This window comes from Rhinolophus sinicus, linkage group LG04, assembly GCF_036562045.2.
Source record: "Rhinolophus sinicus isolate RSC01 linkage group LG04, ASM3656204v1, whole genome shotgun sequence".
Classification (NCBI taxonomy): domain Eukaryota; kingdom Metazoa; phylum Chordata; class Mammalia; order Chiroptera; family Rhinolophidae; genus Rhinolophus; species Rhinolophus sinicus.
Window position 1 is genome coordinate 102,578,282 of NC_133754.1, and position 26,433 is coordinate 102,604,714.

Genomic DNA, 26,433 nt, shown 5'->3' on the forward strand with positions numbered 1-26,433 from the left:
GACACATGAAGCTTATGACTCATGAATCCCCTCCCTGGTGACGTGTGACCCCACCTTGTCCAGTTGGCCGGCTGGAGGAATGCAGGAGCACAGGGAGTGTGGGAATTTGGGCCTGGAAATGTACTGTTCTTAGCATGAGTTCTAGCCCTGCCTCTAATCAACCTGTGTGCTCTTCAGCAAGTTACCACAGATGCTTACTCATGGGTAAAACGGGGGGTGATAATGGTCCTAGGGTGAGGATTAAGTAAAACCAGTCTCTTGATCTGAGGCCAAGCACCTGGTCAGCACCCTGTAGTAGACACTGCTATTATCTGCTGGCTGTTGAAGGCGAATAGCTACAAAGTAATCCCTCTACCAGCCAGTGAACTCTTTTCAGAATGCCTCAAAGTTATCCTGAGCTTTGTCATTTGGTCCTAAAGAAACTGGAGCTAGTGGGTATTTCCCAAATTCTTCAAAAATCTTCTCTCTTTTAGATCAAAAAACAGTTGTATTTCTTGTGTTCTTTCTGAATCGTACCGAGTTTTCACATTTCTTTTACCATTTGATTGTTACTCTGTGTGATCATAGCCACCTTCACTCACCTTTTACCCTCCACAGCCTATGTTGAATAATTAAAAGCTGAAAGGTGTAAAATGCCATCCTGAGCCTATGTTACACAGCTAAGTTCAGATGATGTATTTGTGCTCTCTTGCTCATTTGAGGTCTTTCTCATTCTTCCTTCTCTGGATTTCTTTCATTTACTGTATCTGTCTTATTCTTCCTCTCAGTGTTGTTTTGCATAAATTCCATAGCTCAATCTTAGGCAGATAATGGAATGCCCTCATTACATGGTCAAGTGCATGGCCCTGAGTAAGAGAGAGCCTCTGCCTGTCCTTTTCTTCCTTTTCTGGCCTGCAAATCCCCAGTGATCCAGCGATGTTTTCCAGTGCTCTTCTCTGTAGTAATTAATATATAGGAATTAAATCCCAGTGGCTGAGACAGAGATATAGGTAGGGCACCTCTGACACATGTCTTTTCTGCTTTCACAATCAGCTCTGTTTCCAGAAACTGCAATTTGTAAGAATTCCAAAGTAGACGTGGGCTGTCCGGGAGCGCTGGGGGTAAAAGCCTGAGTGCTGTAGAGTCGGGCAGGTCCAGGATGCGGTCCAGGCCCCCTACTCCCACGTGACCTTGGGCAAGCGCCCAACTTCCTGTACCTTACATGCTTGTGACAAGTAGATCACAAATCTAGGTAAAGGCCTTGGCACAGTGAGTGGCACAAAGTAAGCGCATCGTAACATGAATGTCCACAGCCTCTCTCTCCTCTTCACCACCATCACCTGTCACCACCAATTCCCCAGCTGACACATCAACCTCATGCTTTGTGTACATGTAAAAATAAAACATCTAGAAAAGTAATCACTTGGGAGTGTAAATTACTACAGATGCTTACTCATGGATAAAATGGGGGTGATAACAGGCTTAGGGTGAGGATTAAGTAAAACCAGCCTCTTGGAGGGCAATGGGGCAGTATCTACCAAAATTTTAAATGTGCCCTTTGACCCCACATGACCTCTTCTAGGAATCTGTTCTGAAGAAATACCTGCACATGGAGTTTGCGGCATCATAATAGTGAATAGGTGGAATGGCAGAGGTTGGACTCGCCAGGAAACAGCTTCAGAGTGAAGATTTGAGTGCGGGGAGTTTGTTATTGAAGCCCACAGGGAGTCCTACAGGGCGTGAAGGAAGTAGGACTGGGCAGAGGAACGGAAACTTCAGCCAGTCCCACAGGGGCTGCTGGGGGTGGGCATGGCCTTGGCCTTGGCCTTGGCCTGGGCCTGGGCATGTCTCAGGCTGAAGGCAGTTCCCAGAGAGGGGTTCCGCCAGCAGGATGAGCCTCCAGCACTTCGGTGGGAGGATGGAGTGCCTGGGTCCTGAGGGGGGTGTAGGTGGCACACTGTCCATGCTGTGGCATGCTGTGCAGCTCATTGTTCAGGGAGCAGTCTAATCTCCAGACGCTGCATGTAGGTCGTGTGATCACGTTGATGTGATGGGAGAGAAGCAGTCAGATGCATGCCTTCGCGTATGCACGTAGTAAAGGGCTGGGACACACACCCAAATGTTGACAGTGGTTGCCTCTAGGGGAGGGAACAACAGTTGGGGGAGAGAAGGAGGTGGGGCTCGTCCACATTTTACTCTGTACACCTGCCTATAGCCAACCCCGACCTGCCTGTCATGCGACTGAACCATCTTCAGAGTGGGTCCTCTGGAATCATGTGTTTCTTTGAAAAGCAAAGTATATTCATGTATTACTAGTATCAAAAAATTAAATTTGAGTAATACAGAAAATGAAAACAGAGTCCGTTTTCATGTGTCTAACCAATCCTCACTCTAACTTCTCATAAGCTTACTGTAAGATTGGTGTGTATTCACAGTAGAATTGTGCCTTTCTATAAGGGTGAAAGTTCTAAAACAGAACTTCTGCACAGTATAATTATATAGAATCACTAAAGGGTAAACAATTAATACATTTTTTCCACCTCCAAGCTACCTTCTGCTTTCTAAAGCTTGACTCAAAATAAATCCATCATTCACCTTCTGCACATAAACTATCCGCTAATTGTTCATCTCACCAGTTTTCTATGTATGACCTCTTTTCCACAATAGTCTAAGAAAAGATGTCACCTTTCAAGAGTGTTATATAGCAAGAAAAAAGTGGATTTGATCTCCGTTTTCCATTTGACGATACCATAAGCCACATCATCTGTTCTCTCCTGGCTCCCATCCCACACATACAATCAGTTACGAAATCCTGCTGACTTTTTTCTCCTTGGTATTTCTCAGCTCTGTCCCCTCTCCTGTTCCGATTGTGCCTGTCCCAATGCAAGCCCTCATCAGTTCCCCATCAGCATGATTGTCACAGCTTCCACTATTGACCCCCTGTAATCCATTCTCCACACAGCATCCAGAATGAGTCTTCAAAACTCAATGTCATTTCCTCACCCCACACTGCAAATCCTGTAGGATCGTCGTAACTTTTAGCATGAAGCCCATAGGCTGGTCATCTTCTGAACACACCCACCACCCGTCTCCTTCTGTTTCTCTAGGTATTTCTTTCACTCAGAGATTCTTTCCTTTTACGGACGGTATCCTGCTATTTTATTCTCGTAATCTTTTAAAACGCTGTTCTCTCTGCCCAGAACACACCCACACTACCCCTTCCATAGCCTGGCTCAGGTCGCTCCCTTGGAAAGCCTTTTATGAGCCAACTCTGGCTTCAGTGTCCCTCGTGGGGTCCGCCGCACACTGTGGACACCCCCGTCATAGCCCTCATCGTAACTAGAGTGCAAGCCGGCTTGGGGGACGGACCAGCCTTACTCACTTAGCATAAGAACTTTGCAGTTCTTCCTGGTATGTTTGGTATAATAAATATAAATGAATTCATTGAAAATGTTAAGTCAGTGAGCTATTAAGAAATTTAGACATATCATCTAAATGCTGTCCTTTCTACTTATATTTGATTTTAGTTAACATTGACATGCATTAGATGTTTTTTGTGTTTATTTTTCTTGGTGTGACAATATTCAGTTTTAAGCAAAAATAGAGCTATTTCCCTTTATCTACTAATAAACAGTAAAAGAATGAGGGGGGAAATTGCCCTGTGGGCATGGGAATGTCATCAGTAAGTGTGACTGAGGTCAGTGTGCCATCAAGAATTTTGAGAGGTAATGATCTATCAAAATTATTACCCAGGCGGTCTTATAAATGATGCTTTTTTTTTATTTTTATTTTTTAGGAACTATCCCTTCGACATAGTGACATTGCTAAACCTTGTTCTATTCAAAGCCTCTGACACCAACAGAGAGACCTATGAAATCTCCATGCAGCTCATGCAGGCACGTACCACTTACTGATATAGAAACTTTCATCCTTGGGCACAGAAAATAGAAATGAGTGTTGATCCCTGGGTTGGTGTCTACTGATATGCATTTATTTTCTGCATTTCACTGTAAACACAGGAGCTGATGCTCTCCCTTGAATATGACTATATTAAAATATGTGTTCATTAGTATGGTTACTTTGAGCCTTTATTAAATAGTAGTGTTCCTGAGAGAGCCAGCCAATGTTTTTCTCATTGTTTCTTACTTTCCTACCTCTTTATAGATCCTGGAAGCAAAGCTTTTTGTTTACTCAAAGAAAGTAGCTGAGCAAAGACCTGGCAGTATTCTCTATGGAACCCACGGCCCGTTGCCACCCCTCTACAGCGTGTCACTAGCCCTCTTGTCGTGTGAACTGGCCAGAATGTACCCTGAGCTTACTCTCCCACTCTTCTCAGGTACTATGCAACAGTCAGTGATGACACATGTGATCATTTCTCTTCTAATTAATCTTGCTTTTTACATTCTAGTGTCATTTTAGAGTCCTAATTATTGATGTTCAATTTGTAGACCAAAATTGCTGTGGGCTAAGTGCAGTTACATATAAAAGTAAATTCTAGAATATTTTTAAATGTAAAAAAATGTGTTTATCTAGAACATTGTAAGTATAAATAAACATAGGACAGATGGAGAGGTGCTTAGATTAATCATGTTTCTACATACATTATCTATGTAAAATTTCCCGAAGAAATTCAGTATGGGTGGTATAATTTCTAATACACATAACTGCTGCAAGTTGTTTGTGGGTGATGACCGTGATCGTGTTTTGTAGCTTTTATGTTGCCACTTATATAATTTGTTGAGAGCCTGATATTTGGCACATCTTTGCAAGTGATCTTTATGAATAATTTTTGTGAAAATCCATTTTTTAAAGAACTACAATTGCCGATGTCTTGCCTTAGTTCACATAGTACCTTGCAGAGGGGCTGACTCTGTTCCCTTGAATTCACCTCCTTTTCCATCTACATCACCACTGCCTTAGTCCAGATCCTCATCAGTCCCCCACCCCTCCTCTGACACCCCGACTGCCATCCACCGCCATGCAAAACCAAATATGTGCAGCATTTCAATTTAAACGTCTGCCCAGATGCCCTAAAAATAATAACAGCTTCCATCTACTGAGTGGCTAACGTGTGCCAGGCTCCATGCCAAGCACTTTATATACATTTCACTTATCATTTCATCTTCTGGCCCCATGAGTAGAGGTTAGAAGTGTGGCTCTGGAGTTAGGCAGCCTGGGTACCTGGCGGGGCCTGCTATACACTAGCTGTTGGATCACCCGCAAGTCACGGAGTCTCTAAACTCTGTTGCCTTATCTGCAGTCATAACTACCTCATAGGGTGTGAGGATGAAAATGAGCTAATAAATATCAAGCAATTAGCCCAGTCCGGGCATGGGACTGTCACCACCACCACCACCACCACCACCACCACCACCACCACCACCATAATCATCATTCCTATTTTACAGATGAGAAGGTGAGGCTTAGATACGTTCAGTAATTTGCTCAAGATCATATAGGAAGAAAGCCTCCAAATCAGAATTAAATCTAGGTGTCTTTATCCAAAGCCAGTACTATAAAATTGGAACTCCTTCATCCATAAGACTCCTCCTTTTCCAAACTTTCTTTACACCCAAGAATTCTCTACTGTAGTCTCACATAATCTTTTACCAGCATGCCAGCCCGTTTTGTAAATCCTTGCTTCTGTCCACCCTGTTCTGCTGGAAACACAGATGCTAACTGATACTCTCCCTTGAGTATGACTGTATTAAAATAGTGTTCATTAGTACAGTTTCTTTGAACCTTTATTAAACGGAAATGCTTCTGAGAGAGACAGCCAATGTTTTTCTGCTGGAAATGGCCCTTCTCCCCTTCTCCCTAACTCCCAATCTTCCCTAAGATCTAATTTAAAATTTCCTTCCACTGTGAAAACCTCTCCATCTGTCTGAGACAGAGTTATCAGAGGTAGTCACGTCCTTGCATCGTGCCTGAAATGGTGGGGGAACTCAAGAGAAACCATTTTTGATAAATTAATTCTCTTCTTAGAAAACTAAAATTTATTTCTATTCACTTCAACCAAGAGTTGAGTGCCACCTCTGTGCCAGGCTCTGTGCTTGGGTCCTCAGAATACAGCAGTGGATGAAACAGTCTTTCCCATCAAAGGTTCATAGTCTAGTAATAAAGAAAGATGTGTGATTGTATGTTATGATGCAATACAGGAAGTGCAATTTTAAAAAGCACATCCTATGTATGAGATGGAAGATGAAGGAGTGATCAATTATTGGGCCATGGATGTCAGGAAAGACTTCCCAGAGTTGATGTCTGTGCCACAGTTTGAAAGAAGAGTAGCAATTTGCCAAGCAGATGAGTAGCTGACATTGGCAAGTAGGTAGGCATTACAGACCAAGGGAATAACGTATGCGTTGGCCAGAGGCATGAAATAGCAGGCTGCTCATGAGAGATTACGTGCTGGTCACTTCGGCTAATATAGGACATGCAGGGACGGGGACGTCATGGACAGACAGGCTGCTGGCAGGAGTCCGATCCTGGATGGCCTTGTATGGTTCCCCAAGAAGTTAGTAGACCAGTGGGCTCTGTGTCTGCCTTGGAACCCCACGGAACCCTGTGAATGGGGGGGGGCGGGGGTTGGCACCCTAGCAGCTGCTGTGACTGTGAAAGACGCTGATCTGTTTCAAACAAGAAGAGCGAGGGGACTGGATCAGAGGTGTAGGGCCAGGCAGGAAGTGGGAGCTCAGCTTGGGAGACCGGGTAGGCATGTGCTGGACATCCCACATATAGACAGACCGGGGTCAAGGGAAGGCTGGCACTAGCGACTCGTGGAAGAATAGAAGCGCTTTGAACCAAGGGAACAGGTGAGGTCATGACGGGAGACAGCACAGAATGAGAGGGAGAGCTGGACACCCAGCTTCTGAGGACTGGCCAAGAAGGAGCAAGGGCAGCGAGGGCGCGGAGGCACGTGCAGAGACAAAGGACGCCTGGACCGTGCGTTCATGGGAACCTGGAGAAAAAGGACTTAGGAGGGTGCAAGCTGTCCATAGTCTCGAATGGAGGAGAGAGATCCCAGCAGACAAGGACTAATGTTACCCTCTGGCTTTCACAATTCACTGGTAACTGGCAGTAGTTTCCATGGAGACGTGACAACAGAAGCCAGACTCAGCGGTTTGGCTGAGAAAGAAGGAAAGAGAGAGAGGCTGGGGCTGCAGGAGGGTACAGGCGGAGGACAAGCGAATGTGATTTAAGCAAGTTTATCAGCTGAGAGAGAGAAGCTGGTAAAGGGGAGAGAGGAAATAAATAAACAGTACAGCAAGTTTAACAAGAAAGGGAGCTCATATAATAAGTTGCAAGCAGGTTCGACCTAAGTTTTCTTCACGAATTAACCTTTAGGCTATTTTGATTTATGAGGAATGGCTTTGTTAAATAATGTAAAAAATATAAGGAAGTTATAACAGATCCCTAACTCTTGTTTTCACTGCCATAAAGTGCCCCGAATCTTTGTAATCGGAAGTGCTTTTCCTCCACCCAACTCCCAAAGCACACTGTGTGTGCCTCTCTGTGTCACTTGTCACTTCCTCCCTTGCCCCAGAGTCATCTGTGGACATGACTTGTCTCCGAGCATCCTGCCCAGGCCCAGGGACCAAGGCTTCCATCCCTGCTCTCTCCGCGGAGACTAGACAGGGCTTCACACCTAGAAGAGACCCGGTGTGTTGGAATACATGACTGTTCTGATGTTATAAGGATCTGAACACGTGTCATCAAAGTCCATAATATCGGTCATTACATCCATAAAGTTTAGAAATTTTCTTTTTAATTTATTTTTTAAATTTATTGGGGTGACAATTGTTAGCAAAATTACATAATTTCAGGTATACAATTCTGTATTACATCATCTATAAATCCCATTGTGTGTTCACCACCCAGAGTCAGTTCTCCTTCCATCACCATATATTTGATCCCCCTTACCCTCATCTCCCACCCCCCACCCTAAGCGAAACCTGACAGCTTAACACTGCCTAATTACTGTGGCATGGCATTAAATACACTCTGTTCTCCAAAATGAAAAGTTGTAATTGTAGTTCTAGGAAGAGGGCCAAGTCAGTTAAAGCTGCGGTGCCAGGGGTCTGGTGGGCTTCCTGGCATCCGTGTGTGTTGTTCGCAGCCTGAGGTCCCTGCATGAGAGCCGTCCACACTGGCTGGTCACAGGAGCACCTGACCAAGCTTCTGCCTTTCCCTGGGGTGAGAGAGTGTGTTTGCCAGGGCTGGCAGCATATACATAAAGCTGTGCTTTTATTTCTGTAGAAAGGTGTTCAGATTATAAAATTCAAGTGCTGCCGGTGGTGAAAATGCTATCAAGAAAGTCGTGGTGAAATGACTGGGCAGGACACACAGTTTCGCCGCCCCCCTGCCCCCATTCACTTATAAACAAAGTGCAGTGTTGAAAGCGCACCTTCCACATGTTTGGCAACCTTCAAGTGGACACCACGAGTGTGGGTCCACGCACTCGGCTGGTGTCCCCAGAGGCTAACAGCACACTTTTTAACAGCCAATTGTGCATGGAAGATGCTCTGTAAAATATCAGCATAGTGGAAAGACAATAGTCATTGCTACAGTGGCCCTAACCACTGTTTAGAAGAGCCTGTGGGATGACGGGCACTGTCTCAAGCATATTCTGTACATGATGGTTCCATTACCCAGTGCGGGGCCCTAGCAGCCCTGTCGGACAGAACAGGAAACTGAGGCACCGAGAGGTTAAATAACCCACCCAGAGTGTCATGCAGCTAGTATGGGCAAGGACTGCATCTAATCACATGCCCTCCAATCCCAAATCCCTTGCTTTGTCCACTCTGATGTGCCTCTTCCTGCAGCAGTGGATTTGAACTCAGGAGCCCCGCCTCCCCTGCTCTCACCAAGCACGTGCTTTCCCCACTGTGCTCTCACTGTCCTCCAGGCACCAGAAGTGGCAGGCTTCAGCATAAGCCTCGGTTTTAGGATTCTGCTGCAGCTGAATATGCTTTGGAAGCTGAGGGCCCTGTGTGACCTGTCAGTGGTGTTGATGTTTAGTTTATTTCGATGCAGTAACACATGGCTCTTGGTCACTGCCCTTCTCTTTAGAGGTGAGCCAGCGGTTCCCCACGACGCACCCCAATGGGCGTCAGGTCATGCTCACCTACCTGCTGCCCTGGCTGCACAACATCGAGCTGCTGGACAGCAGGCTCCTCGTCCCAGGCTCCAGCCCCTGCAGCCCAGAGGACGATGGCAAGGACCGAGCAGGAGAAGCCACCGCCTCCCAGGGCCTGAGAGGGAATGGCTGGGGCTCCCCGGAAGCTACGTCCCTGGTCCTCAATAACCTCATGTACATGACGGCCAAGGTACATCCTCCATAGCATGATGCTTTGTCCCAGAATGCCCTGCGGTCATCAAACCCCAGGCTGCAGAGTGGCATTTATCATTAAAAACCCCATGAGTAGGGCCTGGATGGTAGTGATAGCTGCATGACAGTGGGAATGTCCTTCATGCCACCCAACTGTACACTTCAAAATGGTGAAGGCGGTAAACTTTGTTACGTGCGTTTTACCACGGTTTCAAAAATAAGAAGAAGCAGCTTACCGTTTTTTATCACATGAATAAGTACCATGCATTTTAAATTACTGAAAGTGGCACCTCTCAGACAAATGGCCATGTTTCCCCCTTCTTATGACTTTGAGTTGGCCATGACCCTTAAAATGACTCTCAATCAAACATTTTGCATCCTTGCGTTTCCCCACGTACCTCCGAGCCAGTTTTGTTCTTGGTTGTTGCAGTATGGGGATGAGGTCCCTGGACCAGAGATGGAAAACGCCTGGAACGCACTAGCCAACAACGAGAAATGGAGCAACAACCTGAGGGTCACCTTGCAGTTCCTGATCAGCCTGTGTGGAGTCAGCAGTGACACACTGCTCTTGCCTTATGTAAGTGTTCCCCGGGCTCTCGGTAGCCATCATTCCTGTGGGTGGCTCCATCTGCAATCTGCAGGTCAGAATGTGCTCTGCGCCAGGTAAAACAGAGACATCAAATGCCAGTCACACTCATCTCCCGTGAGCTTATCCAGGTGTTATGAAAAAGGTCCCTTCTGCCCCCTGAGAAGCAGGCTACAATGTCCTAGTGACACCTGCCATCCATTTGCCAAGCCTTTGCCCACAGAAGCCTATGGCTTAAGGGGTGGGTATTTTTCTAACAGTTACCAAAGCTGCCTTCTATAAACATTAGCCCCGCTATGTAAGATGCCCGATACTTACTGTTTGTAGTTAAGTATGACATGATCAACAGAAACGACAGCTTTTTTAAAACCCCGAGTCACTTGGCATTGGTGTGAGGCGGCTTCCAGAGACATTCTCTGCCTGCTGCTTGGACCTCCATTGTCCTCACTGCAGTCTCCCTGCCTCAGGTGGGAGTAGGAGGCCCCAGTAATGCACAGCTCTACTCCAGAGTCCTTTTTAAAATGCAAAACCATCCAAACTGCACAAATTCATTTATTTCTAGGGGAAAAAAGAATAGCAGAGGACAGGATTCCTCTTTAAATCAAAATAGCTAGCAGGTTTTTTCCCCATGGTTTGTATAAATAAAATTCTTCTCAAGACCTTAGATGGCAAGTTTTCAGCTTTTAGATAGAATTGGTGAGCCCCAAAAGTAACTCTTGTAAATGCCACTATTAGGAAAGGTGAGGCCTCTGATACACAGTCCCATCAGACATGAATGTGGGGAAGGTGAATTTAACCCGACACTGGGATTGTCACTGGCATGCCAAAGGTGGGCAACCAGGGTGATAACTCGGGGGGACGAGCCCTCGGAGTGAGTGGGTTCCCATCTTTGCAGCCAGCTGGCTCACACTCTTATGAACGAGGTTCTAGAGAACATCCCTCTGTTGCTTTTCTTTTCAGATTAAAAAGGTGACGATATACTTGTGCCGTAATAACACCATCCAAACCATGGAAGAGCTGCTCTTCGAGCTGCAGCAGACGGAGCCCGTGAACCCCATCGTCCAGCACTGCGACAACCCGCCCTTCTACCGCTTCACAGCCAGCAGCAAGGCTTCGGCCGTAGCCTCTGGTAGGACCAGGCTCCTGGGCAGCAGCTCGTCCTGGGTCTCTGGGTGGCCCTCTGTGTGGGGCACTGTAAGGATATGAGTATGTGTTACCACTTCTTATTCTGGCATATGCATTCATTGAAGAGATGGTTTGATGTGTGACAACATTGATGGACAGAAACAGACTTATAGACACAGAGAACAAACTGATGGTCACCAGGTGGGAGGGGGTTGGAGGGATGGGTGAGAAAGGTGAAGGGATTAAGAAGTGCAAATTGGCAGTTACAAAATATTCATGGACATGTAAAGTACAGCTTGGAGAATATAGTCAATAACATTATAATAACTATGTAATGTCAGATAGAGGCAAGACTTATTAGGATATCACTTGGTAAGTTATATAAATGTCTAATCATTGTGCTGTACACCTGAAACTAATATAATATTGAATGTCAACTATAACTGAAAAGTAATTTTTAAAAAAACAGAGATGGCTTAAGACTAGCTGAGATTCTTAAGGGCATTGTCAGCTGAATGCAGTGATTCTGTGAGGCTGACTGGCGGTTGGGGGCCTACTGCTCAGATGCCCAGAGCTTTATACTTGAGGCCGATCCCAGGCAGGACGCTGCAGTCACTTAGGAATCTCATGTCCAGACCCTCTTTCTTGTATCGATGGGATTCCCTTGGCAAAAGTTCTCCCAGGGTTGACTAAAATTCTCCACAGCTGTATTATCACCTTCAATAAATTGGCCTGTCAGCATCTTTTCATGAAATACATAGCATCCTCCTCAAATTCCTTGAAGATAGCTTCGCATCGGTTCGTCTACCGTTGGGACTGTCTGCAAATCTCTCTCCTCTCCTACTCTCCCACGCCCTGTGTGTGCCCCACATCCTGCTCCCGGAGCAGCGTTCCTACAGACAAGCAGTAGCCTAAGGGTCAGAAGCTCTACAAACTTGGACTTGCTTCACTCACATTAGTTCAATACTGCCTGGACCCAGAAATGCTAAGGCAGCCAACGGCAGCAGGACTGGCCACTGTAAATAAGCTCATTACGTGGCCAGGAAGAAGGGGTTTCAGGAATGTGGTAGCCTCGGTTTATAGGAGAGTTCCGGAGGTTGGTCTGCCCATAACAATGTCTGGGATTCTCCCGTTTCGGGGTGGGGGCGTGGGCTTTGTTTAGAATGTCTGAGATTGTTCAGAAGATAGCAGGCGTCCTTCAAACATGAGATTTTACAGGCAACCCTTTCCTGGAATTACTTGAGACTCGAGCTTGACCCCTCAGCATGCATTTTTTCCTAAGTGTCTTCCTTCCGATCCCATCCACAGGAACCACCTCCAGCAGCAACACGGTGGTTGCCGGTCAGGACAGTTTCCCAGACACCGAGGAGGGCAAGCTTTTGAAAGAATCCGATGAGAGGTTGGTGCACAAATCAGCTTAATAGCCAGTTGAACTTTCAGCAATAGTCTGTACAAAGGCAGCAATAAACGTGTGTGGGTTTCATAAATTTCACACACACACAGAGACACACACGCACACAAATCCTTCTTTGTTCTTAGAAACACAGGTTGACTTTCTGACTCTGCTCTGTAGATACGATTTCTTCCTGAGCAAAGCGAGAGAAGACAAAGATGAAAAGTTAGGGTGTTGTTCTGATGGCTGCACCCTACTTTCTAGGGCTGAACAAAAACCACTAGTTGTCCTGCTACTGGGCACAGACCATCTGGAATTGCATTTCCATGTGAAATTTTCAAACCTTAGTGTTAAATAATTTCCGAGAGACAGAGTAGTTGTCTTGAGGTGAGTTCCATGAAACTTCATCATTCTTATTTCACCTCTGTCACGTCTGAGTTAACCAAGAACAGTCTTTCTCGGCTCAGGTAAGTCTCAATCCCCTTCTCATTAGCTCTTTGTGGTAATATTTCTCTTGCCCGTGTCTCTGCCTTTACATTGCCAGGACCTACTCAGAAGTAAGTAAGATCTGGATCACTGTTTCCTGCAGTTGAGCGTGGCAAGCAGACACAAACCAAAAGAGATCAACAGGACTGGGAATCCAAACATAAAAATTAGCATGCTTGCCGTGGTGTTGAAACACCTTAGGCTGAGCTTTTGCTAGTGAAAAGGCACAGGGAGCCCTTTTGTTCAAGAAATTAGCTACCAGGATGACATACTCACAAATTCGTATTGGAGGAAATGCAATGGGATAAATAATGAAAATAATTCCCTTAACCCCAAATGCCCTCAGACGCCTCATGGCTGTCCTCGTGCCTGTGCCTGAGCCATGGCAGCAGCTGCAGGTGGGAGATTACCTGACACAGGGCTGCCTGCCTCTAGAGTTGTGAGGGCTCACTCTCTCCTTCAGCCGTCTGTACATGCCTCAGCACAGTCACTGCTGGGGGGCTGCCCTACCTTGAAGCAGACGTTCATCCATCAGCTTTCCTTCGCACTAAAAGCCCAAACCCAGCTGAGTTGTCGACCTTGCCCTTCATAGTTCTCTAAGGCCTTTCTTTCTTTCTCAGAAATGAATAAAGGTTATCGTACTCCATAAGTCAGTGACAGTACAAGATTGCTAATTAACATGTTATATTTTAGTCTATATTTGCTAGTACCTGCTTTGGAAAACTACCTCATGGTTTTTTTAAAAAATCCTATATTTCTCTAAAGATAGATCTATCTTTCTGGCTGGAATGAACATTGTTTATAATTTGTTGTCTAGTATGAATGTTTCATCTTAATTTTATTTTTGGTGGGAAGATGCTGCATTTCTACATATTAACATCTCACTGCAGAGGTCCATTTAAGACTGGAGTTTGGAGTGTCCTGCCTAAGTGTTTAGAGATGGCCTCTATGATGAAGAGCCAGCTCTCTATAATATTGAGACCAGAGAGCATCTTTAAGAGAGGCTTTCTTGTTTAGCTCTTGATTTTCTCTTCTGACACCACCTCTCTATTGGCCATTGGACAGCCTAATGCAGGCATTTACCCATATTTTTTGTACACATTTGTACATGCATTCTTTCACACTGACTGTATCTATAGATTGATTGGTCATATACACACGTGATCATACACATGTGAATATTCTATCCCAAAGGACTCCACTGTTCCATCGATGCTACTCTCCACCTACACGTTTCTCTAATAGAGTCTCTCTGGTCCACGGGAGTGGACTGCGCCCTCAGCCTAGGATACCTTTTTTCTCTTCAATCTACTTATCACTTTCCTTCTTTGTAGACCTGGACATGGTGGTTGGTAGGTACTTGTACACATGCTGATCTCAGCCACTAGATTTTAACTCTTGGGAAGCAGAGACCATGTATCTCTTATACATATATCTATCCTTAACCTACTGTGCTGCACATAGTGGGAATATTTTTAATGTTTATTCGGTATGTGCATGAAAATTGGAGAAACATCACAGGTCCAGGGGTAGATAAGCTGTTGACATCACCCAGTCCCCTTTCTCCCTCCTTCTTCCTAACTCCATGACAGAGACAGTTATTTACTCTGTTCTACAGAGATAATAATGGTCAGAATACTGACGGGGCTGCTGAGTTACTGTCACGTGTTGATACTGGTCTCCAGAATACATTATTGGACTCCAGGGGGCACCATGGAGTTGTGAGGAACAGCAGCCCAGCTGCCATGTTCATTATGACTAGGTTAATGATTCTTTGATGTCATTGAGGAATAGTCAATAATTCCATTCCTCCTGGCAAAAAAAAAAAAAAAGTTCACATAGGACCATTAAAACAAGGGTAAAAGAATAAGAGCCAAGCTAAGCGGAGAGTGAGATAGTTGTATCAAAAGTTCTGACTAAGGAAAACTGCTAAAACTTAACATAACTTTGAGTTTCTTAGTAGCCAAAGTGAAAAAGAAAAATATAGGGAATTTTATAACAGTGCATCAAAACAAACAAACAAAAATGATTCATCGGAAGCTACTAACAGAATGAACCTCTAAACTCTAAGAAGGATTTTTCACATAGTTTTTTTTTCAATTAAACAGCAAAGTGAACACATCTTTTTATTAAAATAGCAGTTTATAGCAGTTTGTAAAATATACAGAAACACACTCCATAAGTATTTTCAACACATCAACATTTAATACAAGCCTAGTTTACAAATTTGTAGTTCCATGAGAGGGTTTTTCATAGGAACTAAAAGCCATAAACTTAAAACTATGGAAGTTTCCAGTGATCTGTCTGGAGAGAGGGAGATAAGGATCAGTAACCTACAGACATTGCCTAAATCTTATTTTGAGCTAAATCAGCAAGATAAAACTTAGGAAAACATTTTGTCCTTCTGATTTTTCTCTTACCAGAGCTATTTTCATGATGTATTTCTTAAGTCATATATCTTTCATGTTAAAGACTATTCGATCTACTTAATCCCTGAAATTCCTCTAGGGCCCAGGCCCAAAATCATCTTCTCTACCCCAGGAAAGCAAAGGGAAAGGACGGATTTGACTCTTGGAAGACGTTTTTACTTTTTCCTTGCTGCATATACACTGCACTGTGGTTTCCATCTTCCCCAGAAAAAGGAGGACAGTCTGGAAGGGGCTCGCTCCTCCCCTGCATCTTGGCCTCATGAACACTCCCTAACAGTCCTTTAGATCCATCTCCAAAAGGAAAAGAGAAGAATTGCCACCCATTCTATAATTCTTCCTGCCTAGACCCTCCAGAGCACGACTGTACAAATGACGTACGTGGCGATTCTGGAGCAGCTAGGAGTCTGTGTCCTGAGCAAATGTCCAATGTGCGATTCTTAAGTCACCCTGGTTTTGTTCCTTGCTGAATGAGGCCTTGGCTGCATATGCTGCTGATAACTTCACCTTTGTCAGCACGAGCATGATCAGAGAGCTTCTTCAGAAGGTAATAGGTTTGTCACTTTTTCAATTTCATAAGTGCCAGTCTGATTTAGACGGCTACGTGGCCTGATTTGTGTGAAACTCAGCGGACATCTTCTAGTTTCTGTTGTATGGATTCACAAAGTAATAGCCCAACAGATATGACAAGGAAGAATATTTGACGTACAGAGTTACTGGGGAAAAGATGGCTGTGTCAGGAGGGGGGAAAGATGCTTCAAATATCTAAGTGAATAAAAGTGAAGTCATTATAGACTCCCTAGAGTCAACACATTTCCGTATTTAGCAAACCCAATCTCGGATGCGTGTTCTGAGGTTACACACCTGGGAGGAGGCAGGCACCTTAATGCACACCCAGTCCTGAGACATCTCTTTCTCCATGCACCGGGAGGGCTGCCAGAGCCCTGTGTTTGCCCTCTGGGCAAATCGAGCATTGATCTGTAGTCTGTGAGCACACAGGTAGCAGTGCAGGGGCACACCCCTACCTTGGCTTGAATTTTCCAGAATTTTCTGCATAGCCTTCGTTCTTTGCTTTGGCTGAATATATAGATAAAAACCTGCTTCATATCATTTTATATAAAATAAAGGTAGACATAACATTTCATCCCCACTTCCCCTCAGCTACACCCTTGCCCTACCTTATAGGTCTTTGGATGATACTCAAATGCTATTGATTTGAAAGTCTTTGGTGCCCTGCGGAGAAGTGTTCTAAAAAGCCAAGGTGGAAGTACAATAATTAATACCTTAGAGGTGGGTGGTTTCTCGCAGTGTGGGAAACATCCTCACGTCATTTCTTTTGATTTCCACACCCAACAAAATAAATGGTGAAGTATTATTCTTCCTTTGAGGCAAGTGTAGAAACAAGGTCCCCAAGGAGTAAAGGACTTGGCCGAGGTCACCGAGCTAGCGAGTGAGAGCTCATTCATGAGACCCCGGGTCCCGCCTTGTCTCTGTACTGCCACCCTCCTCTGGTTGGCACTGGACGCGTTGTTTAACTTCATTTGGCCTGTTTCCTCATTCATGAAGTAATAATGCTTATCTCAGAGATGAGTGCCTGAGAGCAAATGAGTGATGTGCGTGAAGTTACTATGCTTGTACTTTTTTTTTTTTTTTTTTGGTTACTTCTAAGCCACAAGATAGGACAGACAGAAAGACCTCCTCTGTTGATATTACAAACAACTAGTTAACCTTTTCCTAAAGACACTTCGATCATTTTAAGGGAAACTTTAAAGCCAGTGAAAAGTCCAAGATTTGTTATGAACCTATTTCTGTGTATTTCCAGTTCTTTCTACTTCTACTTGTTCAATCATTCAGCAATTATCCAGGCTACCATGTGAATAAGGATTTATATTATTCAGTATCATCTCCATTTTCTTTGCAAACAAATGTTATAGTTTTCTAGGTCAATTCCAATATTAGCCTTACAATGTTTATTGTTTAAAGGTTTGAAACTGTGCTATGAGCAAGAGAGACCTCTGACTCTCCCGAGGGAAAAAGAAACGTTTGGAGCACAGTTTTCAAAGTATTCCTTTTTGAAAAGAATCATCAGAGCTAGCTGCCAAAAACTCAACCACTAAATAGTAGTGTGTGTTTATGAGAAATAGCACATTCACACACACTCCGTATTTCATGATGTTTGTTCTTGTATTTGAAGGTTTAGTAACATCATCAGAGCCCACACTCGCCTGGAGTCAAGATACAGCAATAGCTCTGGAGGGTCGTATGATGAGGATAAAAGTAAGTACCACGAGGCTGTGGGGTTTCAGGCGGAAGGCAGATGGTTAGAGAAGGCATATGGGTATTTTGATTATTCTTAGCCTAATTACTAAAAAGGGGCCCGTAAATATTAGGTAACCATTTAACCCAACTATGCAGAGGAGCACAGAGTCAGCATCGTAAAAACAAGAAGCCGAGCAGTAGACAAACCAAGCTTATAAAAATTCATGCTACTACCGAAACCTGTATTTGTACATTGTTGGCATTTGTTCCCCAATGATGCAGGTGGGGAAAGGCTAGTAAGAAATTGTCCCATTAGAAAACAAATGATGCAGTTTTTCTTGGAAGTGGTGTTAACCTTTAAGCTTAGAGAATCAGTTCCCCCAGGACAGAGTCTGTTTTTACACTAAATCTCTCAATAGCATAGTCTCAGTAACCAAGTGAAAACTTTGCTGAAATGGGAGATATCATTTTCACAGAAATTCCTTTGTTCCTCGGGAAGTTGACAAAAACCAAAAAGGTCAAGGCATTCATCGATGTTAAGTCCTGGGCAACATGTGTAAAAACTGAGCAGGCAAAGGGTATTACTTGATCACAAGTCACAGAAACTCTAGAATCAACACTCCCAGTGACATTTAGGTATGCTAAGGAAATCAGTAAACTAACTGGTGGAATTTGTCTATTTGGGTGTCTGTTTGGGTAAATGTGATATTTCATGAGTTAGGTCCATTTTGTAAGTCAGTCAGTGCCTAGGGCCTTTGTAGCCATTGTTTTGTTTTTGTGGGAATTGTGCAGAGTGGGACCAGAGCTAAGTAGTCCTAGTGACACCACAATTCAGCTTCCCTTACTTTGCCTCTTACTGCATAGATAGGAAATTCTCCACCATTCAAAATACCAATCGGAGGACTGGCTAAAATCCATGTATAATTACCAAACTCTAACTTAGGTTACGTGTCAGCGATGTCCCTATAAAACTTGTTTCTAGAACCATTGGTATAAGGTAAAACAAAGCTGTTTGCATTTTCCCTCCCCTCTGGGCCCCATCAGGGGTTTGTGCCATGCAAACACTGAACAGGAATCTGGGAGCACAGGCCAGGGGTTCCAAATGGGACCGGATTTTACAGAGGACAGTGGTCCTGAGAAATGGAGGCATTGGGTCAACAAAAGTCTGCTTACTTTGTAATATTTTGTAACCCAAAATTTGAGGACAAAAAAATTGAATCATGAAAACGTTAAGCAGTCAAATCCTGACTCCCCCGCCCCAGAATGTGGCAGGCCTGGGATGACAAAACAACACACCCTGACTGTGGATTGTACGTTAGGAATATTGTTGGCCTGAGCCAGTTGATTCATTTCAAGCATATCTTCTGGGTACAGGACGTAGAATTTGGTAGAAACACTATAATAAATAAAATATAAATCGTTTTCAAAACATATCATCAGAACCCTCTGGTAGTAAAAACTCACATTCCTCATATTAAAATAGTAAAATTTGAAGGATAATTGGAACAAAGGATAATTGGAACAAAATGAGTTAATTAATTCAGATTGCTAACTTTATAGACAAACCAAAAACATCATAGAAGTATTTATAAAGAGGGAAAAAAACGATTGTGAATTCAGATAGGAAATAAAAAGTCTAATATTATCATTATGGCCTCTATTTTACCTAGAAATGCTTATTTATTTGTTGTTCCAGTATAAACAATACTGTAATGGGAAAATTTGGAGTATGCAATTGGAATCCAATTGAGTCATGTGTCAGTAATATCTTTACATGACTGCTGTTATTGACCAGAAAAAATAGAGTTCATAGCATTTATTTTGGGTACTGAGAGCTAAATTACTCATTATAAGAGAAACATGAAATCAAACTACTCAAATAGATCTCATCACAGAAAGTCTGTAAAATATATACTAAGATCCTTCTCTGGGTGTTCAAATCAGAGAACTTGACTGTCCTGGAGGAAGCAGCAGGTCTAATCGGCCCCACACCCTCAGGACTTTGGTAACTGGGTCCTCCCTGATGTATTTTTGGTTCCAGCTACACAATGATGGAATATACCATGCCACAAGAAACGCATAGTTCAGGCTCAGTTCCAAAACCTTATGGCCAGGCATCTGGTACATGGTAAGGGCTGTGATTTCCTCCCAGGATTCCTGAGGGCACCTGGAGAGGTGGGAAGGGTAAGAAGGGGTCAGGAGAGACCTACCTGGTGCTTCGTGGTCTAGGTTTATCCATAAGGAAGGACTGTGTGCAGCCTCTTAAGTATGTTTTCTATGTTAAAAAAAATTATAGCACTTTGAGTAAAATGGACGAACAAACTGATTTAGTCCTAGTCTGTAAAGTAGCTTCTAACCAATATTATGTAAGGTTTGTTTTTTTTTTCAGAACTGTTAGAAAATATCTGCATTATTTTCCAAGGCCAAGGTTAGATACTCATATGGGGTATCTAACCCCATAATGACGATACAGCTAGTTAAGCTGGATTGAAGCTGAATCACGAGGCTTTCGACCTAACTATAGAAAACCAGTTTTAGGTCAATTTAATCTTTCTCAGAACATTTTTATTTATTGCATCTATATCTGAGAGCATCACTGAAACAGAGACTAGTCTATCCTTTCCTAACAGAAATATCACAAGTTTGGGTCCATTCATTCTTCAGTATTCTCCATTTTTGCTCCACTTTCAGAGTGTATTGTAGAGTAGCCAAGTCCTTACAAGTGCATTTTGCAGCTGCCTTATCCTGGACAGTCATTCAAGAAGTTAACTTGCTGAAGGTGAGAGTTCTATAGGTAATTAACTGAGAGGACTGAGATGAGTGACTGTTACACCTGCTTTAAATTTTTTCCGGGCTAAAGTTGTTCCAAGCTTCCTGACTTAGAATCGCAAGGCTCCCGTTGTGCATTTGTCAGAGTATGAAAAAGCCAGCAGTCACTTTCTGCAGAGAATGCTCACCTCCCTGCCAGCCCCCTGGCTCCCTTCCCAGGAGGTGTGGGCTGTGCTTGGTCCCAGTGCCCATCTCTGATCGGAGCCTCGGTTGTCTCAGTCACACTTGTCACCTCCCCCTCTGGCAGCGCTGCTAACTGTTCAGGCCAGTGCTCTACTTTGGATCAGCAGCAGCAAACCTGTCACTGCCTTTTGAAAGTGCCACTGAGAAAAACCAATACACTAAAACCTATCCCAGGATTAAGCCAGCTTGTCTGAGGCCACATCCCTGGGACATCTCATGTGGCCTTGAGTGGACCTGCTGGTCTTGAATGCCCCTGGGCTGTATGGAGAGCGTTACGAGAAGTGACGCCATGAAAATTGTTGCTGTGTTTACGTTACAGATATTATTGAGGAAGTTCATTACTAAAATATATTCCGAGCCCCTACTACATGGCAGATATTGTTGTAGGTACTGGGGCAACGTCGGTGAACAGAACAGAGTCGTCGGGGCTCTCCTGGAGCTTATGTTAGAGCTGCAGGGGTGGGTGGGTGAGGGGGGGTCAGTGCTGATGACGTAATCTGTGCCTGGAGGAAAACTAACACAGGCTGAGGGGACAGAGAGTGACTGTGCAGGCGTGGATGTCGGTGGAGTGGCCACCCAGCTCCTCTGTGACCGGGTGCTACTTGGGCAGAAATGTGCCCAAAGTAAAGGAATGGGCCACACGAGCCTGCAGCCACAGGGAAGGGTACATGCGAAGGTCCTGAGGCGGCCGTGGCATGGCGTGGTCACAGGATGACCAGGGTGGAGTGAGCAAGGGGACAGCAGTTGGAGACAAGCCGAGAGAGGAGCGGGAGGGAGGGAGATGTAAGGCCTGAAAGGCCGTGGTATAGAGTTTGGATTTTATTTTGAGTGTGAAGGGGCGCCACTGGAGAGTGTTAAGCAGAGAAAGACACATGAATGAACTTCTGTCTTCAGAGCAGAAAGAACTGCTCTGGTTAGTTACACCAAATTAAAATAAAATACAGGTTCTGGCTGTCTGTGGGAAATAGACTGCAAAGGATACGAGTGGACGCTAGGGGACAGTAAGTAGGCTGTTCGGCTAACCCGTTGGGGGGCAGTGCCTTAGACCGGGGTCTTCTGATGGAGATGGTGGGAAGTGTTCCTATTCGGGACACGTTTTGATGGTAGAGCTCTTGCATATGTGATGGTGGCAAGTCACATAACCTGTTTCCCCTCTGTGAAATAGGGGTAATAGGTACCTATTATTGGACTATTAACATGTAGACCCGTGTAGAAACACGTAAACCCGTGCCTGGCATAACTCTCCGTGTTAGTTCTAATGCCATTATTGTTACCATCATGACTGTCACCATCTTCATCATCATGATTATGAGCAGGATGTGAGCTGTGAGAGATCAGGGCTCCTGACCTGGGCACATTGGAGATTTGGAATTGCACTTGACTGAGATGGGGAGACCAGAGTAAGAAGAGCAAGTTGGCATGGTGATGGGAACTCATGTGTTTTAATGTTTTTCTTCTCATGTATCTGTTTTCGAACACTCTGTAATGAATAACTATAAATTAAACATCCAAAAATAAAGTGATGAAAGAAACCTAATCAAGTAATTCTAACCCACTTGATCATATAATTCACACTCACCAAATTGAATGCTTAGAAAGTTGTTTTTACAAGCATGAAGTTGTAAGACTCTTTCTAAAAACACCACGCAGGGAAAACAGAATTCTCTCCCTGAAAATAAAGCCCGCTGTCTTTCTCACCCTGCAGATGACCCCGTTTCTCCCTACACGGGCTGGCTGTTGACTATCACAGAGACCAAGCAGCCGCAGCCCTTACCGATGCCTTCCACGGGGGGATGCTGGGCCCCCCTGGTTGACTACCTCCCAGAGACCATCACCCCTCGGGGGCCACTCCACAGGTGAGCAGCATGTGCAGGGAAATGACCACTTCGCTTGGAATGGACTTTTCCTTCTGTAAGAAGAGGGGAGCCTAGTCCAGGTCCCATCACATGAAATGACCTTTGAAATCAGAGGGACCATGCATGACTTGAATTGCAGCTCTCAGTATATAGACAGAGTTTGGTCAAATATTAACCTTTGTGCAGAGCTGCCTTGTAACCCTTTGAATTTTTCTTTGACGTCACCTTGATATGGTCATGATTCTGTCATGCTTTTTAGATTGTAAGCAACTTGAAGGCAGGACCCTTGTCGTCTATTTCTCCTCATCCCTCAGCTCTTGTTGCCTAGTGACGAGTAGGCTCTCTCATGTGATCAGTCCACTGCTGTTGGTTCCTCTGGAGCCCTGTGCAATGTCAGAAGTTAACTCCACTTCCCTGGGATAAGGGTCTCACATAAGTCTTCAGCCAAGCTTCAGAATTGTATTGAATTGGGACCTAATGATCTATAAATGTGTTTCTGTCCTCTGTAGAAGTCGCATTAATGCCATTATTTCATTGATTAGGTGCAATATTGCTGTGATTTTTATGACTGAGATGGTTGTGGATCACAGTGTAAGAGAAGACTGGGCCCTCCATCTGCCATTGTTACTCCATGCCGTCTTCTTAGGTAAGACTGGGTCTCAGAGCACTTGGAGCTGGCAGGGTCACAACCTGCAGAGGTATCCGGGAGCCTTCCTGTCACATCAACATCTGCTTCCTCATTTCTAGATATTTAGTCTCCTCCCTTTCTCACTGCCTTTTTGTGCCATCAGGCATGGATTCCAATTGTCCTGTTACTACCGTATAGAGAAAATGGCACCTCGCTCGTGATATCTATGAAGAAATCCAAAACAAATTGGGCCTCTTCAGGGTCTTTGGCTGGATGTGATAAATTTAAAGCCATTAAGACATGATCAGTGCATAGAGAGAAAGAATATAGAGCACACCGGACACACACTGAGATTTTAAAACACCCAAGTCGTAGAGTAAAAGTGGGAAGGGGACGCCAGCCAGGGGGTGTGGTTACGGAGAGATGACTAAAATCAGAATCCTTCAGTAAGAGGGGGTCCAGGGGAGAAAGCCTCTCAGGAAGGAGGAATGCGACCGTGTCAGAGAGGTGCAGCGCAGTCCGTCTATGAGCGTTTTATGAGAACGTTTGATTTAAGGAATAAAACATTTTCTTTTCCCTAAGCATAACTTCTTTCTGTTGGTAACACAAACACTAACAAGGAAAACTAAACATTCTTTAAGTATGTTCCCTCCACTCCCTCTGGGTGGTGTGGAATCTTTACTATCTCTGGAATCTAAGCGAGCTTGAGTTTTGTTTATACGAAGAATTTCCATGTCTTGTTCCAGGTTTGGACCATTACCGGCCTGAAGTCTTTGAACACAGCAAAAAGTTGCTTCTTCACCTCTTAATTGCCCTCTCCTGCAACAGCAACTTCCAGGCCATCGCCTCTGTGCTCCTGCAGACTCGCGAGATGGGGGAAGCTAAGACTCTAACCGTCCAGCCAGCTTATCAACCCGAGTATCTCTACACAGGTAACAGGAAGGTGTGGCTGAGAACCTGAGTCAGGTCACTGGTGTGGAGATAACTCAAGGTGTCGATGGACCCCAAGTTACCTTGTCTAGTGCTCTTACCCTTCATCTTTCCAAGTAATAAAATAGCCCGGTAAAATAGACACCATTTCACCTGCCGTTAACAGGCCTCTCAAAATCATTACTGAATATTTTCAAATATATTTTCCTTATTATTATGTTGCTGCTCTCATTAAATGTTGGCACACGGTGTCCATTGGACAAGAGAATCAGTCTAGAACCCTGCAAGGATGAGAAGCAGAAAACAGTGGCCCTCTCCATCGCCTTGAGAGCAGGGCATTGCCGAGGTGCCCAAGGTGTCACTTGTGTTCCTTCTAGTTTCCCTGAGGAAGTTTCACTTTATTAAAGACTGACTTTTCTGGAAGGCACTAATGAGTGGAAGTATATCAAAAACCACTGCTCCTTAGAAAGAGAGCAGAAACATTAGCTGAGTCAAAGAAATCACTCAGCTGTGTCCAGCCATTCATAAAGACTTTCCCCAAAGGGTCGATCGTGGTGCTCTCGTACAGCCAGAACATTTTAAATATCTTAAAATGGTGATGAGCAACGGCGATCCAGGGCTCCCTTTTTTACCTAATTATTTTGTACATTCTGCTGGCACTGGGTATGGTGTGGCATTTCACGTCCCCACGTACCTTCTTCATAAACTTAGAGAGGATGTGCCTTTTATTCATCAGCTGTGCTCAGCACTGGCCCTCCTCTGAGAGGTGTGAGCATGAGTCTTTGGAAAACAAATATGACCTCTTCATTAGTGAATATTTGCAAATATATTTCCATATCATTTTTGTCTTTATTTTGAACCACATTATACTTATTGAATAGAATCCATCAGTAGCCTTTCAGAGACACACAACTCTCTTTTCCATAGATGCTTCATTTGCAGATTCCCAAGTTCTAGCTCTTCTCACTCCCCAGGACAAGAATGTTTTCCTTTAAGCACATGACCTTAGGCTAAAAAACTACAAGGTCTGTTACGTTGTGTATCTTTGAGTGCATCAGTTTTGCATTCACGTACCACTGATGTGGCATAAAAGGATAGTGGCAAAACACACTATCTTTAGGCAAAACAAACAGTGGATGGCTGGAATGCTTGACTCTGTAGCACACTTGAAATAGGTAGGTGTACAAAAGGCTTGGGACGTGTCTCCTTTTCATAAACATTTCTGTGATATTTATTGGACATAGCATTTCAACTAGAGTTATTTTCAAATCTACACTAAAACCTGTGACAGAAATCACTGTCTTTATCTTGTCATAATAGGAAACTGAGGTAAAGAGAAGGCCTATAAACTCCCTGAGATTACACAATACATGGCAGAGATGATATCAGACCTAGAGCTTCTTCTAATTCAATACACCTGTCAGACACATCAGACTATGAATTTTTTATGATTTTTAAGTAAGAAGGAAAGGGACAGTCATGTGTACACATTTTCAAACCCACAACACACCTAGAGATGTCAAATGTTAACCAAATATGTAGTGGGGTAAAAACAGTATTTGCTTATATCATATTTCTTTGACTAACATGAAATATGGTTTGTTAAAATAATTAATATATACAAAATATTCATGATTCTGGGCATATTTATTCAAAAACATGATGTATAACTTACTCATCAGCCATTAAGGGACTGGTATCCTCAAAAAATGTTTAACTCAGCCAATATCTAGGCATAATTTATTAACAGCAGATAGGTCCAGATGCATAGTGGAACTATATATCAGCCTGTGTGTGAGCGCGCGCACGCACACACACACACCACTTCTTTTGCAGAAAGCATCCATTAAAACACCAGAGTAGAAAATTATTTGATAGAGCATAATGTCATGTATATTTGCATTATACTCTATCAAGTAATTCTCTAAGCTCTGAGTACCACACACACCTTGGTTTACAAAGCAGTGCAACTATTCTATAAGCAAGGAAAGACTGAGTCTCGTTTAATCATAGCCAAAGCCAAACTTCAGTGTTTGCTCCAAAAACCTGAAATAACCAACACGTCTGTGTGCTCGCCTCTGCCCGCCACATGTGCCCTGCCTAGCACGCTCCACCTTAATCTTCTTCTGCACCAGGTGGCTTTGACTTCCTCCGGGAGGACCAGTCATCACCAGTGCCAGACTCGGGGCTCAGTTCCAGTTCCACCTCCTCCAGCATCAGTCTGGGAGGCAGCAGTGGGAACCTCCCCCAGATGACCCAAGAGGTGGAAGACGTGGACACGGCTGCTGACATGGATGAGAAGGCAAACAAGCTCATTGAGTTTCTGACAACCAGGTAAGGAGGCCAGGGAGACAAGCTGCTGTTCTCAGGTGGGGCTTTTGGGGAAATGCCATCACTTTGAAACCAAACAGATGGAAAGTGATCC

The 26,433-nt window shown here is 44.1% G+C and overlaps 1 protein-coding gene across 8 annotated transcripts in view; it reads left to right on the forward strand.

The window, feature by feature from the left end:
- Positions 1–26,433, forward strand: part of FRY (FRY microtubule binding protein) — a 439,561-nt gene that overhangs the window by 339,866 nt on the left and 73,262 nt on the right. For all 8 annotated transcript variants that reach the window (XR_012495619.1, XM_074330087.1, XM_019749603.2 and 5 more), the window contains 11 exons: positions 3,776–3,875; positions 4,144–4,315; positions 9,049–9,305; positions 9,738–9,884; positions 10,854–11,022; positions 12,327–12,417; positions 17,518–17,600; positions 22,300–22,450; positions 22,993–23,096; positions 23,825–24,010; positions 26,144–26,342. Coding sequence is in view for 7 of the 8 variants with exons in the window: in XM_074330087.1 (XP_074186188.1) it covers positions 3,776–3,875; positions 4,144–4,315; positions 9,049–9,305; positions 9,738–9,884; positions 10,854–11,022; positions 12,327–12,417; positions 17,518–17,600; positions 22,300–22,450; positions 22,993–23,096; positions 23,825–24,010; positions 26,144–26,342 (1,659 nt within the window). In the remaining variant the exon portion in view is untranslated. The remainder of the gene's footprint in view (positions 1–3,775; positions 3,876–4,143; positions 4,316–9,048; positions 9,306–9,737; positions 9,885–10,853; positions 11,023–12,326; positions 12,418–17,517; positions 17,601–22,299; positions 22,451–22,992; positions 23,097–23,824; positions 24,011–26,143; positions 26,343–26,433) is intronic.